Source organism: Pongo pygmaeus, chromosome 3, assembly GCF_028885625.2.
Source record: "Pongo pygmaeus isolate AG05252 chromosome 3, NHGRI_mPonPyg2-v2.0_pri, whole genome shotgun sequence".
NCBI classification, from domain to species: domain Eukaryota; kingdom Metazoa; phylum Chordata; class Mammalia; order Primates; family Hominidae; genus Pongo; species Pongo pygmaeus.
The window spans coordinates 89,856,280-89,874,973 of NC_072376.2; the positions used below are offsets into that span (position 1 = coordinate 89,856,280).

General features: G+C 41.3%; 1 protein-coding gene across 1 annotated transcript; it reads left to right on the forward strand.

Moving 5' to 3' along the window:
• The first annotated feature begins 10,045 nt into the window (after positions 1-10,045).
• On the forward strand, positions 10,046-16,095 carry CXCL13 (C-X-C motif chemokine ligand 13). Its single transcript, XM_054485426.2, has 4 exons — positions 10,046-10,161; positions 11,943-12,075; positions 14,852-14,932; positions 15,226-16,095. The coding sequence occupies exons 1-4, from the start codon at positions 10,098-10,100 to the stop codon at positions 15,275-15,277; spliced, it is 330 nt and encodes a 109-aa protein (XP_054341401.1). The 5' UTR covers positions 10,046-10,097; the 3' UTR covers positions 15,278-16,095.
• The last annotated feature ends 2,599 nt before the right edge of the window (positions 16,096-18,694 follow it).

Below are 18,694 nucleotides of genomic sequence, written 5' to 3' on the forward strand. Positions count from 1 at the left end.
GATGGGCTTCCCTTTGTGGGTAACCCGACCTTTCTCTCTGGCTGCCCTTAACATTTTTTCCTTCATTTCAACTTTGGTGAATCTGACAGTTATGTGTCTTGGAGTTGCTCTTCTCGATGAGTATCTTTGTGGCATTCTCTGTATTTCCTGAATCTGAATGTTGGCCTGCCTTGCTAGATTGGGGAAGTTCTCCTGGATAATATCCTGCAGAGTGTTTTCCAACTTGGTTCCATTCTCCCCATCACTTTCAGGTACACCAATCAGATGTAGATTTGGTCTTTTCACATAGTCCCATATTTCTTGGAGGCTTTGTTTGTTTCTTTTTTTTCTTTTTTCTCTAAACTTCCCTTTTTGCTTCATTTCATTCATTTCATCTTCCATCACTGATACCCTTTCTTCCAGTTGATCGCATCGGCTCCTGAGGCTTCTGCATTCTTCACGTAGTTCTCGAGCCTTGGCTTTCAGCTCCATCAGCTCCTTTAAGCACTTCTCTGTATTGGTTATTCTAGTTATACATTCGCCTACATTTTTTTTCAAAGTTTTCAACTTCTTTGCATTTGGTTTGAATTTCCACCTGTAGCTTGGAATAGTTTGATCTTCTGAAGCCTTCTTCTTGCAACTCGTCGAAGTCATTCTCCATCCAGCTTTGTTCCATTGCTGGTGAGGAGCTGCATTCCTTTGGAGGAGGAGAGGTGCTCTGCTTTTTAGAGTTTCCAGTTTTTCTGCTCTGTTTTTTCCCCATCTTTGTGGTTTTATCTACTTTTGGTCTTTGATGATGGTGTTGTACAGATGGGTTTTTGGTGTGGATGTCCTTTCTGTTTGTTAGTTTTCCTTCTAACAGACAGGACCCTCAGTTGCAGGTCTGTGGGAGTTTGCTAGAGGTCCACTCCAGACCCTGTTTGCCTGGGTATCAGCAGCTGTGTCTGCAGAACAGCGGTTTCTCGTGAACCGTGAATGCTGCTGTCTGATCGTTCCCCTGGAAGTTTTGTCTCAGAGGAGTACCCGGCCATGTGAGGTGACAGTCTGCCCCTACTGGGGGGTGCCTCCCAGTTAGGCAGCTTGGGGGTCAGGGGTCAGGGACCCACTTGAGGAGGCAGTCTGCCCATTCTCAGATCTCCAACTGGGTGCTGGGAGAACCACTGCTCTCTTCAAAGCTGTCAGACAGGGACATTTAAGTCTGCAGAGGTTACTGCTGTCTTTTTGTTTGTCTGTGCCCTGCCCCCAGAGGTGGAGCCTACAGAGGCAGGCAGGCCTCCTTGAGCTGTGGTGGGCTCCACCCAGTTCGAGCTTCCCAGCTGCTTTGTTTACTTAAGCAAGCCTGGGCAATGGTGGGCACCCCTCCCCCAGCCTCGCTGCTGCCTTGCAGTTTGATCTCAGACTGCTGTGCTAGCAATCAGTGAGACTCCATGTGTGTAGGACCCTCCGAGCCAGGTGCAGGATATAATCTCCTGGTGCACCGTTTTTTAAGCCCGTCGGAAAAGCACAGTATTCGGGTGGGAGTGACCCAATTTTCCAGGTGCCGTCTGTCACCCCTTTCTTTGACTAGGAATGGGAACTCCCTGACCCCTTGCACTTCCCAAGTGAGGCAATGCCTCACCCTGCTTCGGCTCGTGCACGGTGCGCTGCACCCACTGACCTGCACCCACTGTCTGGCACTCCCTAGTGAGATGAACCCAGTACCTCAGATGGAAATGCAGAAATCACCTGTCTTCTGCATCGCTCACGCTGGGAGCTGTAGACCGGAGCTCTTCCTATTCAGCCATCTTGGCTCCTCCCCCTACATTATCCCTGTTTTAAGGGCTAAAGTAAAAAGTTCTTTCCCAGACCCCAATTCCTTAGAAAAGTGAAATTCTCATGGTTGGCTTAAGATAATAAAGATTTCCCCACCAAGAGTCTTGGAATATGGAAGAAGTTGAATATTCAAATGAATAGGGTCTATTAGAGTGGTGGAAGTGCACAAATCGCTCTTGGGTGGCAACAGGATCTGCTCTGTGGCCACATTCTTTGTCCAAAGCACCAGCAGCACCAAGGCTGACCAACCACAGGGGCCACCAAGAGGCACCTGCCCACCACCAGCACCCCAGTCAATGAAAGAAGACTAGGAGAGATGAGAGAGCTTTGGAAGACTGCCAGGTGTATAAGAGAATCCCTGCCCTCTCATTTCTCTTCTGAATTTTGGCAAGCCACTAAAGCAGCAGAGTGCTTGATGTCATTGGAGCTTGGAGAAGGGGAGACAGGAAGACAAGAAGCTGAGAAAAGGGTACCATTGAGTCAGCCTGTTTTTCTACTGTCTGGCAAAGCAAGTCTTCTATGGGTCATGTGGACACTGTGGGAGATGACCAGGCTTGCCTGTCTTGACAGTATCCTGCCTCAAAAGGATTGGCATGGAGCAAGGGGATCCCAGCAACAAGGGGCTGTGGAATATGCTCCTGTGGTAGCAGCTGAAGATTTGCAGAAGCCGTTGGTTCAGAATCGAGTCTGCCATATTAGTTTGCACTGTATTAGGGAAACTCTGCAGAGAGATTCAGCCACATTCACAGAGTTAACAGAGAGCAGTGGGGAGTAACGGAGCTGGATGGGGACTGTCGTCTTGCCATGAAAGATAACCATTCCATCCCCAATCCCTTCTTCCGTTTCAGAGCCTGGAAGAGGGAAGGGGAAGTATAGAACAACCAGACTATGCTTTTCTCACCCACTCCAAGCCTCTATAGTCAAAGTTTTCATCTATGTTAGCTGGAAGAGAGAAGAGCTTTGAATCAAACATTGAAATTTATTCAACAAAGAGATAAGACTATTTGAATAACAAAAAGTGTCAAAAAGATGTTATGGAATCTGGAAGATGCCTCATGAGAGATGCTACACCACCAGAAAGGGAGAGGCAATATAGTAGAGTGGCAGGTTATTGCGGGAAACTTTTCTTCATTATACACTAACACACTGAGACTCCATAGTGAACACATTCTACAGAAGGAAGGTGAGGTGTCGCCCAACTCTAAGCTTTGAAAATATCCATGTCCCATTTTTGGCCTAGCCCCAACACAATGATTTTTTTTTCTTTGAGATGGAGTCTTGCCCAGGCTGGAGTACAATGGCATGATCTCGGCTCCCTGCAACCTCTGCCTCCCGAGTTCAAGTGATTCTTCCTGCCTTAGCTTCCACAGTAGCTGGGATTACAGGCACCTGCCACTATGCCGGGCTAATTTTTGTATTTTTAGTAGAGCCAGGGTTTCACCATATTGGTCAGGCTGGTCTTGAACTCCTGACCTCAGGTGATCCACCCGCCTTAGCCTCCCAAAGTGCAAGGATTACAGACATGAGCCACCGTGCCCAGCCACCCCTAACACTATTACTGAAGATAAATAAAAATGGAGTCTTAGGAGTAGAGCTAGAGGAAAAAAACATTAACAATATCTAAGTACTGCCAATGAACCTCCCTCGGTATCCATGAGGATTGGTTGCAAGACTCCCGTGTATACCAGAATCTATAGATGCTCAAGTCTCTGATATAAAATGGAATAGTGTTTGCATATAACCTGTGCACATCCTCCTGTATACTTTAAATCATCTCTAGATTACTTATAATACCTAATACAATGTAAATACTATGTAAATGGTTATTATATTGTTTAGGGAATAATGACAAGAAAAAAGTCTGTACATGTTCGGAACAGACATGGTCCTTTTTAAAATATTTTTGATTCACAGTTGATTGGATCCACAGATGTGAAACCCTATGGATAAGGAAGGCCGACTGTATTCATTTGGAACGTAAATTGGAGTACTTGCAGAAGATATTCAACCTGTGAACTTCAGGCCCTTAGTGGTGGGCAAAGTGATTGCAAAGAGTCCTTAACCCTGTCTGTGAGAACTGGGGTGGACAGCAAAGGGATGAGGCAGGAGAGGAAGTTGGAGAAAGCACCAGGATCCACTAAGGACTTATCCACACAGGGGACAATGGGAAGCCTTCACAGCACGGCTAAGACACAAACAGCTTTGTGTTTTGAGAGGATGGTTCTGGCTGCAGTGTGGAAAGTGGATTGGGATTGGGGATGGGAAAAGAGCAGTTAGCAAGCTATTGAAGTAGTTGGACAATGGTGGCTGGGAATAGTTTCTAGCAGTGAAACAGGAGGAAAGTGGAGAAAGTCAGGATATTTTAAGATATACAAGTGCCAGCTCTTAGAGGTCAAATAGATATGGGGATTAAAGGTGATGAAGGAGTTCAAGATAACTTCCCTGGTTTCTAAGCAAATTTTTGAGCAACTGGGTGAATGATGATACCATTTACTAAGACTTGGAGTATTGGAGATAGAGCAGGTTTTGAGGACACTAAGTTAAGTTTAGGGATAATATGATTAGTTAGAAGTACCTAGGAGCCCTCTATGAAGAAATGACCAGTAATTAGGCTATTGAATAGATACCAATGTGAGTGGACTTACATGTAAACTTGAAGGACTGGGAAGAGACACACACCCCTAGGGAGAGAGTAGAGTGAGAGGAGGAGCAGAATAGCTAGTTAGATGAAGAAGAGAAAAGAGCAAAGCAATATGACACTGAGAAGATTACTTGGGGTCACCTGAGGTTTGCGGATTAGCAGATATTAAGGGAACAAAGTGATATTCCAAAAACTTTCAAAATTGCATAAGGGTTCTCTTGCTGGAAAATGAAACTATTGACTTTTATTTATAATGTCCAGGTCTCCATTGATGGTTATAACAAATATATGCTGAATGAGAAAAGCAGATGATGACTTATTATCTACGTGACGTATGATTATATATGATGACATACGATTACATTATAGAATCAGTAGAGGAGAAACAAGATGAGTATTTTGCTAATGCTCACTGCATGTACTATGCTTTAAAAGCACAAGCACAATTGCTTGATCACTTTGACATTGGTATGTGGTGGCCTCACTGTTCTCAGAAATCTTTCTAATCACAGAAGGTACAAGCCCAGCCACTGCTGAGGCTGAATGTGATCTCATGCCAGAGGACCAATGTGCAATCTGATTTTGCAACCTCAGGAAAAAGGAGTTGGATTTGGGCAAGAATTTGTTGGACTATTTCAGATTTTTAGGGGTTTTTCTCCCCTCTTTCATGAATATTTCAGCCTAATCAAAAAAATCTCAAACCTCACAATATTTTTAAAGCAATAAGCCAAATCAAATAAATGATTTGAATGTGAAATAATGCAACACACCCCTTCTGGTCAGCACACAGGCAGGGTCTTCTTTACCTGAGGACAGACCTTTTCCTTCCTGCCAACTGTTTCTGTAAGTAATGCTGCCACCTAGCAGTCTCTTGGGGAATCACCACCCTACAAGGTAATAGCTTTCGGTACACACGTTTTAGGTTTGTGGTGGCTTCCCCGCATTTAATGCAGGTGGATTCCCTGCATTTAAGTTGGGTTTAAACAACACTTAAAATATAAATTTAATTACCTTTGAAAAATGTCTTTTCTGCAGGTATAGGTCTTGAAATCACGGTGTGGCAAAAAATAGGCTGTTGAAAGCAGCTCGCTCAAGATGAAAATGATGGCAAAATGCACAGGATTTGCGTTGTCCAAACTCATCCAATTGGACACACTGAATATGTGCAGTTCTTTTTATATCAATTATTCCTCAATAAAGCTGTTTAAAAAATAGTAAAATAAAAAGAAAATGATGACAAAAAAAAACACCCCCTGTGTAAAACTTCAGTACATTCGTACAAAATACAAACCTCTAAAAGTATCTTGTGAGGAGAGTAGGTAAAAACAAAGTGTGGATGATCAGTGTCAAAGAAGAACAGCTCTTTAACCAGAGAACTCTGGAGTCATAATCTCAAGGTATCACCTATGTGCCTACTGGAAACCTAGGTGACATTTTAATTCACAGCAGGAGCTTCACTTGCAAACTAAGCAAAGTTACTTTTTCATGTACTTCACATTTTTGTGTTTTCACAAAGGTTAAAAAGAAACAGCTAACATTTATTGAAGTGTTTGCTATTTGCCCAACACTGAGTAAAACACTTTCCAAGCACTGTTATGTAACCTACACAATCCCCTGAGATGGTGTTACTGACACTGGTGGCTTGGGGAAGTTAACAAGGTAAATAAGTGTTGGAGTCGGGATACAAATCGAGCCAGTCTGATTTCAGAGCCTGAGCTCTCACTTCCAAGGTTATAATACTTTTCTATTGTGCTGAAAGTTATGTGGGAGCAAACAGATGTCAGATGTTCAGCAGGTTAAAACATGTGTTAACAGGATACAGTAAGTTTCTGTTTTGTAGTTGAGTGGCATGAAAGAAAATGTTCTCAATTGTATCACAGTGACATTTGTCTTATCTCTTACTACAAACTATTTAATCACTGTGAAACTCTACCGTTAACTCTCTGTTTAATACCTGTTGACTATCTAGATTGTCAGATACTTTGGCCAATTATGCCATCTCACTGTTTTAGTGACATTTCACTTTTTGATATCTTGAGAGAGAGTTTCCTTCTTGTCACTGCTCTGTATTTAGATGTCAGTGAGTACTGACATCTAGAATAGATGTGTCCTGTCCACTTTTACCAAAATAAGGTATCTGTGCATCATTTTCTGAGGAAATGACTTGTCCAAACATATCTCTGAAGATAATTTGAATATGCGTAATATCTTTATACAGAAATAGCATGCCACAGCAAACTATGCAGCTTATGTTAGACCAGGCCCATGCATTCAAACCACCTGAGAATCTTGTTGAATGCAGGACCTGAGATTCTACATTTTAAACTAGCTCTCGGGTGAAGTTAATGATGCCAATCCTTGGATCACAATTTAAGTACCAAGGTTCTAAATTACCCAGTTATTCTTGGGTCTGGAAAGAAAATCTGATTTGATTCCAAAGTGAAGCAAAAAAAAACTTCCCTATAATTTTCTCATTTTATGTATCTGATGATAAAAATCAGGTTTGATATAAACCAAGTTATGTATTTTTATGTTTCTAAACAAAGGTATCTATAAAAGCTATTTTAAAAATAAATTGTTTCCATTTGAGTTTTAAATCTATTTGTTTAAATATTTTTTCTTCTTGTCATTCAGAGTTTTTGAAATTTATACCTCTACCATAAGATATCATGTAGTGTTGGACTTGAAACTTCTAGAATCATCTGGCTACCAGAGAGCTGCCCAACCTCCAGCCCCATCTTAGGGCAGACATGAATAAGGCTTCTTTGGTCTAAATGAGCTAAATCCAGAACTCTGGGCATTAAAGAAACTGAAGTCAGATTTTAGAATTGTTCTGCAATTAGTTCCTTGACCTGGTGGTCCTATTTTTAATAGCAGCCAATTTAGGAGTTTCCTAGGTTTATTCAGAGCTCTCTTTCAGGTAACTTTGTCCCTATACTCTTCCAGTTCTTGTCAGTATCACTCATTTTTTTGCTCTCACAAGAAAATATATAGTACTTAGAGGTAAATGTAAAACTTCTATACTTGGGTCTCAAGACATATCACAAAAGAGTGAAATGAATTAGACACTGTAAGAAATTGACCATTTTCAAAAACAAGAATGTTATTGATACCAACTCAATATAAGTGACTAGAATAATGTTATTCAGTCTAGGAATCTATTAATAGAAGAATAGTGCTAGGACAAAGGAAGTAATGGGCTTCCTCTAGCTTGTACTGGCAAAGCCATAATTGAGGTAATATAATGTTCAGATGTGTGCATGTAAGTGTATGCGTGTCTGTGGCTGTGAGTCAGAGAGGGTGATGGAGAAGCAAAAGGGAAGGTAGTTATAATTTATGAGGAACAATGGAAAAGATCAACAGGTTTCAAAAAGGTAAACCAAGATGGTGAGAGAGTTTCAAACTGTTATAAATCCAAAGAAATAGGAGTATTTACTTTTGAAGTGGGTTTTGGAGTGGAAGTTAGTAAGATCTTTTATGGATGGATGGATGGATGGATGGATGGATGGATGGGGGTGGCAGATGGATTGAAGAGTTAAATCCCTAAACACCTTACTTTGAGAAATCTAGAAGCAATGGAGCAGTTTTTTCCCAAACAGATTAGATAGTCAGACAGACAGGCAGGCTATTTATTGAATACATTCTACATGCCAGTATTCGGCCGAACCCTCTACATATACCAGGTGCTTTCTTCTCCAAACAACCCTTTGGAATTCCTATTATCCTCATGTGGAAAGTGGTAAATATGAGGCATAGAGAAATTGAGTGACCTGTCCAAAGTCATTGCCAGGCTGAGCTCAGACTTTGTGCTGTTAACCTCTAGTTTATAACCCTGAGTGACACTCAAAGGTGCCCTACTCAACTCTCTCTTAAAGAAATAACTTGCTGGCCAGTGGCAAGGAGTGCAGTTAGCTGACAGCCTCTACTGATAACCTCCTTGGGCTCTGCTTCAGCTTTCAACCAGAGACTGTGTTGTTTCTGAGGAGGCCCAGCTAAGGACCGAGCACGGTAGGGGTAGAAGAGTCTGAACATTTCTGCCCACCGTGGGCCCCTCTAATAAACAGTCTTTCTTCTGGAGCTCCCCACTGAGTTGTTGCAGACTTCACCAGATCAGCATTGCAATCTGAGGCTCCCCCTGCCCAATTCTGCCTCCTTCCTCCTTCTGTCTATCGCAGGAGTTGTTCTGAATAACCTTCTTTCACTCCAATGTCCATCTCAGCATCTGCTTTGCAGAGGACACAACTGGCACACCCTGCCTTCATATATTTGGATTGTCATCATACAGAAGACTGTTTAGAATTGTTTTGTGTTGTGATAAGGGGTTGAATTAGGACAAAATTCAACCCCTTATCACAACACAAGCATAAGCAAACTGCTAGAGAAGCAGCTTTCACATATACATAAGGAAGAACATCCTAAAAACTAGAACTGCCTCAAGATCAATGAGTGCCCCATCACTGCGTTCAGGCTGACTGGAGAACTGCTTTTGTGTGAAGCTTGTGTGGCATTACCACTCCTCCACTTCTGCCCCCATGCATACTGAGGCACCTGGGATGCTAAACATCCACAATGCTAATTGATTAGCAAAAACCAAATTGTTTAGGAAATCGCGCCAGGAAGCCCAAACCTCTGATTTCTTAGCAGATCAGTGGGTCTGGTTTGATACATCATCCTTGTCCACTTCCAGGGCAGTTCAGTGGTATTCTAGGCCAGACTAGCCACTGTCAACATACTTTTTTTTTTTAATCAAAGAGCTCCTAGAAAATGGGATAGGCTGTGGGCTGATCGTCCCCATGGACTAGTTGGTGGGATCAAAACCAAACTTCACATATGCTTATGTCAAACAGACTGTAATATGGGGTTCACCCTCTAATGTAGTTCCAATGACTTCCTCCCCTGCCACATGGTTCTCGAGCTCATGGACTTGCACACGACAGCCAGAGAGATTCTCTACCTCAAAGCTATTGTCTCCCTCCCTTCATGCAGACACAGGCACACAAAGCAGGGGATGCCTACTGCCCCCTTCTAAGAATTCCATGATGATCAGATTATATAAGTAATCATATATTTCAGATAGTAAAATAAGAGATGGAAAAGACTGGTAGGAAAACCAATAGCATAATCAGCGTTAGGATCTGTATATAAAGAGGCATTCATTTGCTGTGCAAATATTTACTGAGCACCTACCAAAGGCCGGAATCCCTTCCACATGCTAGGGATGTGATGTCCTCGACGGAGTCCCCAGTGTCATGGAGTATATATCTAATGCCACTGAGAAACCTGGCTCACCCTCCACCGAGAGAAGCAATCAAAGCCACCATCACCAATAGCGCTACTAAAGACAGTGCTTCGGAGCTTCCAAGCTGATAGATTTTCCTTTCTCCCCACCCTCAGATTTCTCCAGCGTCTCTGGCACTTATAGTCCACGTTTGCAAGAAATATTTTATTATAGTGCTCTGAAACAAATTTATAAAGTTTGCAAGAGAAGTTTTAAAAAAGCAAGCTCAGCAATATTTGGGGGCTTTTAAAACTGATGATGCAGCTGACCTACTGGAGACAAAGGCAGTGGGAGGGCCCTTACTGGTATAAATAAATAGGAGTCTCTGGTACTGCAAACTCACAGCCTGGACTCAGAGCTCAAATCTGAACTCTACCTCCAGACAGAATGAAGTTCATCTCAACATCTCTGCTTCTCATGCTGCTGGTCAGCAGCCTCTCTCCAGTCCAAGGTGAGAACTTTCACTTAACGTTTCAGTGTTTGTTGAACAGAAATAGTCTTTAACCACTTCAATTTTCTTTCGATTAAAAACCGCAGGGAAGTCTGACTAAAGGGGGAAAAAACTGCTCTGTTCCTTCTAGATTTCTCAAAGCAAGGTGTTTAGGAATTTAACTCTTCAAACCTGGAAGTATTTATATTGTTAAGAGTTTTATTTATAGAAAAAAGAGATACCAGAAGTCCAATATTCATGTGAATTATATTAGGCTTGTATATTCCTGGCCTTTTTCAGATTCAGCTCCTGCTATATATAATTCTTTACATGTAGCTCTTCTTTATTCTCCCTCTCAATGTTACCCACTCTGACCAAACTCTATATAGGGTTTAAAGATTATTGAACTCTACCGGTCTCTTGCAGTGAACATGCTTCATGTAATTCCAGATGGTTAGAGCTGACATCAAGTACACCACTGTCAGTACACCAGGGGTATTTACACACATTCTGCAAAGAAGCAGACTTCCATGTCTAAGTGGGGCAGCTATCTTTGTGTCAATAGATAAATATCCAGTTGAAGTAGTAAGGTTTTATGTGGCTGAAGGAATGGATACATGTGCAGAAAGAAGCCTTCTGCTCAGATTTAGATCAAATTTTTGTTCTTAAAACACAGAGGAGGTTTCTCCCCCAGTTTTAATTTTGCTTTACATGTTATTTTCACTCTTCAAAACCCTAATTTCTTGCATTCTCCACGGGGCTTTCCCATGGCTCCCAGCAGAGGTAGCTCTTAGTACATCTTCTGTTTTCAGCACGCAAGTTAGATTTTGAGCGTAATACAACCTTCTGTGGTATTTTAGTTTTTGTTTGCTTGTTTCCCCTACTAACTTGTACACATCTTGAGAGTTGAGCCTTTTTATTTATAAATGTATGTCAAGCACAGTAGTAGGCTGGATGGAAAAGATCTGATAAATGTCTTTTGCTTAGATTTCATTAGATCTCATTAAAATTCATGAGATGGGTACTAATGGTACCCATCCAGTATTAATTGCTTTTGTTAAATAAAAAGACTTTTGAATTTTTATGATCGCCTTTTGTTTTGTAATGATTTGCAACCCAGACAGAGGACCAACATATTAAATAAATATATTTGTGACATTTTCTGAGAGGAAAGGGGAGGATGGCAGAGAGTCTGATAGAGAAAACTCTGTTCCAGCATGTTATTGCTCCCAGGACTCTAGAGCCAGGTCATGTCCTCGGTTTTTATGTGTTGGGAGTGAAGATAATCCATTGGTTTTATATTGCATTAATTATAACTGAGTCGTAAGTCCCTACAGAGGCTGTTCTCAAATTTTATTATGTGGACTATCACCTGAGTGCAAATATAACACTATCACAGATTTCAAAAAGTGCCGTGTTTTTTTGAAAGCTAATTTTTGTTTTGTTTTCTTTTTGCTTTGTTTGTTTGCTCTTTGAGATAGGGTCTCCGTTTGTTGCCCAGGCTGGTCTCAAACTCCTGGGTTCAACCAATCCTCCCACCTTGGCCTCCCAAAGTGCTGGGATTACAGGTGTAAGCCACTGTGCCTGGCCTAAAAGCTAACTTTATTTTTAAAGTTTTGGTAGAAAACATTTGAAAATACTCAAGCCAAGACAAGCAGAAATATACAAACTAAAGACATATGGGTGGAAGCACTGACTTGAAACTTTTAAATCTTCAAATGCACAATATGAAAGATTAGTAATTAAATTCTAGTTATGAATTACATGCCAATGGATTAAAATAACTGATTCTGTGTTTACAGGTGTTCTGGAGGTCTATTACACAAACTTGAGGTGTAGATGTGTCCAAGAGAGCTCAGTCTTTATCCCTAGCCGCTTCATTGATCGAATTCAAATCTTGCCCCGTGGGAATGGTTGTCCAAGAAAAGAAATCATGTAAGTTTCAAGAGAAAAATAAATAAGATTTCTTTCTCCCGATGAAATCAGATCAAATGTTACCATACAGTAGTCTTACTCAAGAATGTCGAAGAGATTTACTTGAGTGTTGCTAAAAATTCTCAAACTAATAATGAAAATTGTTAATAATTAAGAGCTTAGTTTGCAGCAGCCCTGAGCTAAGTGCTTTACATGCACATACTCATTTTATTTATTCAACCAGTTTATTAAGGTAAGTCTTGTTCCTTACAGTCTGAGGCTTAGGAAGGTTAACTAACTGCCTGAGACACACCATCAGAAAGGACTAGAAAGTGCATTAGCGGCCGGGGGTGGTGGCTCACGCCTGTAATCCCAGCACTTTAGGAGGCCGAGGAGGGCTGATCACCTGAGGTCAGGAGTTCGAGACCAGCCTGACCAATATGGAGAAACCCCGTCTCTACTAAAAATACAAAATTAGCCGGGTGTGGTGGCTCATGCCTGTAATCCCAGCCACTTGGGAGGCTGAGGCAGGAGAATCGCTTGAACCCAGGAGGCGGAGGTTGCAGTGAGCTGAGATCACGCCATTGCACTCCAGCCCGGGCAACAAGAGCGAAACTCCATCTCAAAAAAAGAAAGAAAGAAAGAAAGTGCATTAGCCAGGATTCCATTCACATTTTCCCCATTCCAAAGCCTCTTCTTTGCGACACCTTGAAGTATTAGGCACAGCATCTTTCTCAGGGCATCCCTGACTTGGCGTTCATTAGCGGCTCTTCCTATGGACTTCTTTAGATTTTGCAATGTTTGTAAGCAGCTACTTCCTCTTTGTCACATTTTGTTACCAGTGCTTGGGGCCTTGGACCAGTCGAAATATGGGATATCAAAAGTGCATATGGTAATTTTTCACTAAAAAGGCATTTCACTAATGTCTTTAACAATGATGTCTAACTAAACTACAATTATTACCTTCACAACTCAGAGATGTGAAGGTTAGCCATGCCCTACTTGGGAGCAGTGCCCCTGGCTGTTTAGGAAACTGGGACCCCTTTCTTTTGATTCCATTTCCTCTGTCATGACTCAAGTCTCTTGCCTGTCAACCAAGGAAGGTAATGCACCTTAATTTTCTCTGCTTTAACTTTGATTGTTTTGAAATGACAAAAATCTGATTTTATATCTTTTCATCAAATTCTGCATTTCTGAATTTTAACCAGATACAGAAATGAGAGCTTCAGATTATTGTGAGAAATTCATGCCAGTCAGAGGTGAAAATACCGTGAGTCCAGATGATCAGAAATCTGTCTTTCCATCATGAACTCAGAAACCCAATTGGAAGTGTCTGTCTGAAAACCCAACTGCTCCATGCCCTGTGACCTCTCTAAGATTCATGTGCAAAGGTGCAGTTTCAGAGTTAGATGGATAGATCCTTGCTGTTTGTCTTTTTTGTTTTGGGGTTTTTGTGGGGTTTTTTTGTGTGTTTTGGGTTTTTTTTGTTTGTTTGTTCATTTTTTGAGACAGGATCTCACTCTGCTGCCCAGGCTGGAGTGCAGTGGCACAATAATGGCTCACTGCAGCCTCGACCTCCTGGGTTCAAGCAAGCCTCCCTCCTCAGCCTCCCAAGTAGCTGGGACTACAGGTGCACACCACCATGCCCAGCTAGTTTTTTTTTTATTATTATTTCTGTAGAGATGAGGGCTCATTAAGTTGCCCAGGCTAGTCTCGAACTCCTGGCCTCAAGCAATCCGCCCACCTCAGCCTACCAAAGTGCTGGGATTATAGGCATAAGCTACCATGCTGCTGGCTGTTTGTCATTTTATAACTAAGATAAATGACATATAAGGAAATTGTGTTTTGTTTGAGTTCACACCAGTAGAGGGTAGAGTCTCCCAGTTTTCTGCTGTCTGGGAGACCTCACTTTTCCACTGCAGATAAAGCATTTAACACTATGTCTGGCACTTGGTAACCACTCAGGTCATGCTCATGAAAAACAGTGAAGAAAAATGTGGGCTTTGGAGTCAGATAATCTTCATTTGAATCCTGCCGTATCATGTATTTGTTGTGCAATCTTGAACAAGTTATTTAAATTCGCCTAAATTCATCATCAGAAGGTAATGAGATAATAGTTTCTCCAGCAAAGGATTTTTGTGAGATGAATTGAAATAATCCATGTTACCTGCTAAGCATAGTGTCTGGTGCGTTATAAGTACCTGATAAATATTAGCTATTAATTATCATTGCCACTTTTGCTATTGCTTAATATCTTAGAGCAGGAAAATTCTTGCTAAGTGGTAATTCGACAAAATGCAGATGTCACTCCAAGCAATCTGCTCTGCAGCATGCCTGCCATGTGAAATTGCACTGAATTTTTTTTTTTCAGTGGAATTCAGGTTCTCAAGAGAGTGTTTTCTATAGCTTATTTTGTTCTCCCAAATGCAGTGCAACAGATAAGCACATTTTAAAGATATTGTGATATAACTTTAGAAGTGAGCCAATCTTGGAGTCAGTTATTTGGTTGTTCTCCAATACACGTAAAGGTTATCAACAAAACACTAAACTCTGACATGTGAAGCCCTCTCAGCTTTGGATTCAACCCCACCAGCTCACATATACTGGTCCACAAATGGTTGTTTTCTTATTCCTCTGACCCCATGCTACCAATCACCTATTCCAGATCCCAAACTGCCCAGCTCCAATTTCACTTCATCTAGGAATAATTATTTTTGTACCCAACTCTTTTCTTTATTAAAAGTATAGGATTGACTAAAATGTAAGACTGAATTATTTAATTTTTATTTTCCCCCAGAGTCTGGAAGAAGAACAAGTCAATTGTGTGTGTGGACCCTCAAGCTGAATGGATACAAAGAATAATGGAAATATTGAGAAAGTAAGTTAGGCATAACAAGGGGTTTCAGATTCCAACTTGTACTGAAGAGTTTCCCTTTCCTGGGCAGTCAAAATACGGACTAGTTTGAATTTATGAGAAGTTCCTAAGACAAATGTGTGTTTTTCACCGTTATTGCTTATCAGATGGAGTAGGGGTAGCTCATTTCAGCAGCTCAGTAAACCAAACTAGAAGCCAGTATACATGACGGTCCTTACCCGGTATCTCCAGAGGAAAGCCACAGTTTCTTGTGTGTCTCTAAACATGACAATTTTGTTTTTGTTTCTGCTTCACAGAAGAAGTTCTTCAACTCTAAGAGTTCCAGCGTTTAAGAGAAAGATTCCCTGATGCCGATATTTCCGCTAAGAACACCTGCATTCTTCCCTTATCCCTGCTCTGGATTTTAGTTTTGTGCTTAGTTAAATCTTTTCCAGGAAAAAGAACTTCCCCATACAAATAAGCATGAGACTACATGTAAAAATAACCTTGCAGAAGCTGATGGGGCAAACTCAAGCTTCTTCACTCACAGCACCCTATATACACTTGGAGATTGCATTCTTATTCATTAGGGAGGAAAGTTTCTTTGAAAATAGTTATTCAGTTATAAGTAATACAGGATTATTTTGATTATATACTTGTTGTTTAATGTTTAAAATTTCTTAGAAAACAGTGGAATGAGAATTTAAGCCTCAAATTTGAACATGTGGCTTGAATTAAGACGAAAATTATGGCATATATTAAAAGCAGGCTTCCATGAAAGACTCAAAAAGCTGCCTGGGAGGCAGATGGAACTTGAGCCTGTCAAGAGGCAAAGGAATCCACGTAGTAGATATCCTCTGCCTAAAAACTCACTATGGAGGAGAATTGAATCCTACTTTTAAAGAATTTCTTTATAAAATTTACTGTCTAAGATTAATAGCATTCGAAGATCCCCAGACTCCACAGAATACTCAGGAAAAGCATTTAAAGGGTGATGTACACACGTATTCTTTCACACATTTGCCTTGACAAACTTCTTTCACTGACATCTTTTTCACTGACTTTTTTTTTGTGGGGGGCCGGGTGGGGGACTCTGGTATCAAATTCTTTAATGATTCCTATAAATCTAATGACATTCAATAAAGTTGAGCAAACATTTTCCTTAATTATGAGCAATTTCTTCTTTTTTTTTTTTTTTTTTTTTTTTTGAGACAGAGTCTCACTATGTCGCTCAGGCTAGAGTGCAGTGGCATAATCACAGCTCACTGCAGCCTCAACCTCCTGGGCTCAAGCAATTCTCCCACCTCAGACACCCTAGTAGCTGGGACTACAGGCACACACCACCACACCCAGCTAATTTTTGTGTTTTTTTGTAGAGACGGAGTTTCACCATGTTGTCCAGGCTGTGAGCAATTCATTCTTAACAAGAGCATATACTCAAATGTAGACATTCTCTGATTCTTAAAGTAGGATTTTATGAGGTTAATTTTTCTTTGTATCTCATTTGCCTTTTACAGATTATCTAAAATCATTTGGCAAAGGATGAGTGAAGTTATTCCTGATATTAACACAGTGGGAAATACTTGGCTATGAGGGCCTCTTCCCCCTAATGTTACCTACCGCATACTAACCGTGATTTCCTCCAGACTTCAAACACTTATCAAACCCATTTTCACTGTGTCATATTGACTCTTAAAGTCACTAATGTTTCATTTGACAGTTTTGCATTGAGTTTGACCAACAGACAAAGAAGACACTTGAACTCTGGTCCCCATCTGCCCCTGGCATCAGCCTGGATATCCTACCCACCACACCACTGAGCCCCACTGTGTGTTCCTCTCCCCACCCCACCCCCCTACTGCTTACCAACTGCTTTGGGGGGTCTGCTCCCAGTTCACCCAGGTTTTAAGCTATCTCTGACTCTCTCTTTCACTTTTCTTTTTATTTTTAAATTTATTTTTATGTTATTAAATATTTTCTTGGGAGAAAATTAAAAGCACCTGTAATTACTATATTTTCTGTTGTCTACAATTCAGTGTCTTTTAAATTACAAATACACACACACGCACATAAAGGGCTGATAAAATGTCATCAAGATCCTGCCTTGTAGCGTTTTTCAGATTCCAGTGTTTAGAGATCAGGAATCACTTCATTCTTTAATTTGATTTTGGTCTCCTTTGGTAGTTAGACAAATATTCAGAAGTCTCAAATAAGAAATACCACTATTTCACATAAAGCATCTACTGTTATCACCCCCCCTTGGGACACAGTGGTTAAGACATTTGCTCATGAGACTCCATCTCAACAGAAATAAAAACTAGCTGGGCATGGAGGTGTGCACCTGTAGTCCCAGCTACTCAGGAGGCTGAGGAGAGAGGCTTGCTTGAGCCCAGGAGGTCAAGGCTGCAGCTACTAAATGACAAGCCAGCATTCAAATTCAGCCAGTGTGGAACCAGAATCCATGTGTCTAACTATTGTACTGTGCTGACTCTATAGAAGGTTGGTATCATCAGGAGAAACTGAGGCATGTACTTGCCCCAAATCATATAACTAGCAAAAGACAAATCAGAATTCAAACCCAGGGCCATCTGACTCCTAAGCAAATGTTGTTAATCACTTCACTAGACTGCCTCAAGTTTTTCCTTTCCTAAACATATTTCTTACTTCAACCTCTTTGGCCACCATCCTTTTCAGGGCCAATCAAAGCCAGGGGAAGGGTGGGAGCTCCAGGATGTTCAGGCTCCCGCTGGATTGAGACGTTCATCCTGTGTTGTCCAATCCCAGGGGGATCTGGGCAGCTGGTAGGTGGCGTGAAGGCAGTGGGCCAATGTGGAAAGCGAGACAAAAGCAGGGCCAGTGAGGGTTTCTAAACTCGCTTTTCTTACCACACAGGCACGCATTCCTCAAAAGTCGGAGTGGATTTGGGGATGTTCAGCCTAATCTGAGACAGAGAGCTGAACTCATAGATGCAGGAAATTTGTGAACCATTTCCTGGTGTGTCTGAGGAAAGGCAGGCTATTGCAGATCTGAGTGGGTTTGGGTCTGAAAAGAAACACTTGTGAAACAGTAAGGCAGTGTTCAGGTGATAAATGACTATACACACACACACACACACACGCACACACACACACACACACACACAAATTAATCAAAAATCAAAGTAAAATAGAATTGAATGGAAAATACAAGGTAATGCCGACCAAAACAGGATGTTCAATGCTGAGAAACTGAATGAAGGAGCTACACAGGCCAAGCAGCACAGGGATCTCCTAGTAGCAGAATGCAGGGGACCTATAACAAACCCATCAATAGTGCTGCTCAAACCCATCCACCCAACCAGCAGAGGCCAAGGAAGAAAAGATTCTGCTTCTCCAACAGAAGGGCTCAGCCTTGGCCTTACTTTGAGGGGAAAAAAAATCCACCAAAATAACAATACAACAATTAAAAAAATACATTCTAAAAATACAGCATAACAACTATTTACATAGAATTTATATTGTAATTTAAAGATGATTTAAAGTACAGTATACAGCAGAGTGTGCATAGGTCATATGCAAATACTGTTCTTTTATATAAGGGACTTGAGTATTCTCAGATTTTGGTGTCCACTGGGGTTTTGAGGGAGGGGCTGGAACCAATCCCCTGAGGATACCAAGAGATAACTATATTTGGTCTTTGTCCTAGGTTCTTAGTACAGAGCTCCTAAAACGCTTGGAATTCCCTGAGTGATGTGAGTGTCTCGTTATTCACAATGAGCCCCTTTTAACCATATCTGAGTTTGTGGCA

Coding starts and splice junctions, on each gene's coding strand:
- CXCL13 (XM_054485426.2), top strand. CDS start 10,098: ATGAAGTTCATCTCAACATCTCTGCTTCTCATGCTGCTGGTCAGCAGC. Junction 10,162..11,942: donor CAGCCTCTCTCCAGTCCAAG/GTGAGAACTTTC, acceptor CTGTGTTTACAG/GTGTTCTGGAGGTCTATTAC. Junction 12,076..14,851: donor TGTCCAAGAAAAGAAATCAT/GTAAGTTTCAAG, acceptor ATTTTCCCCCAG/AGTCTGGAAGAAGAACAAGT.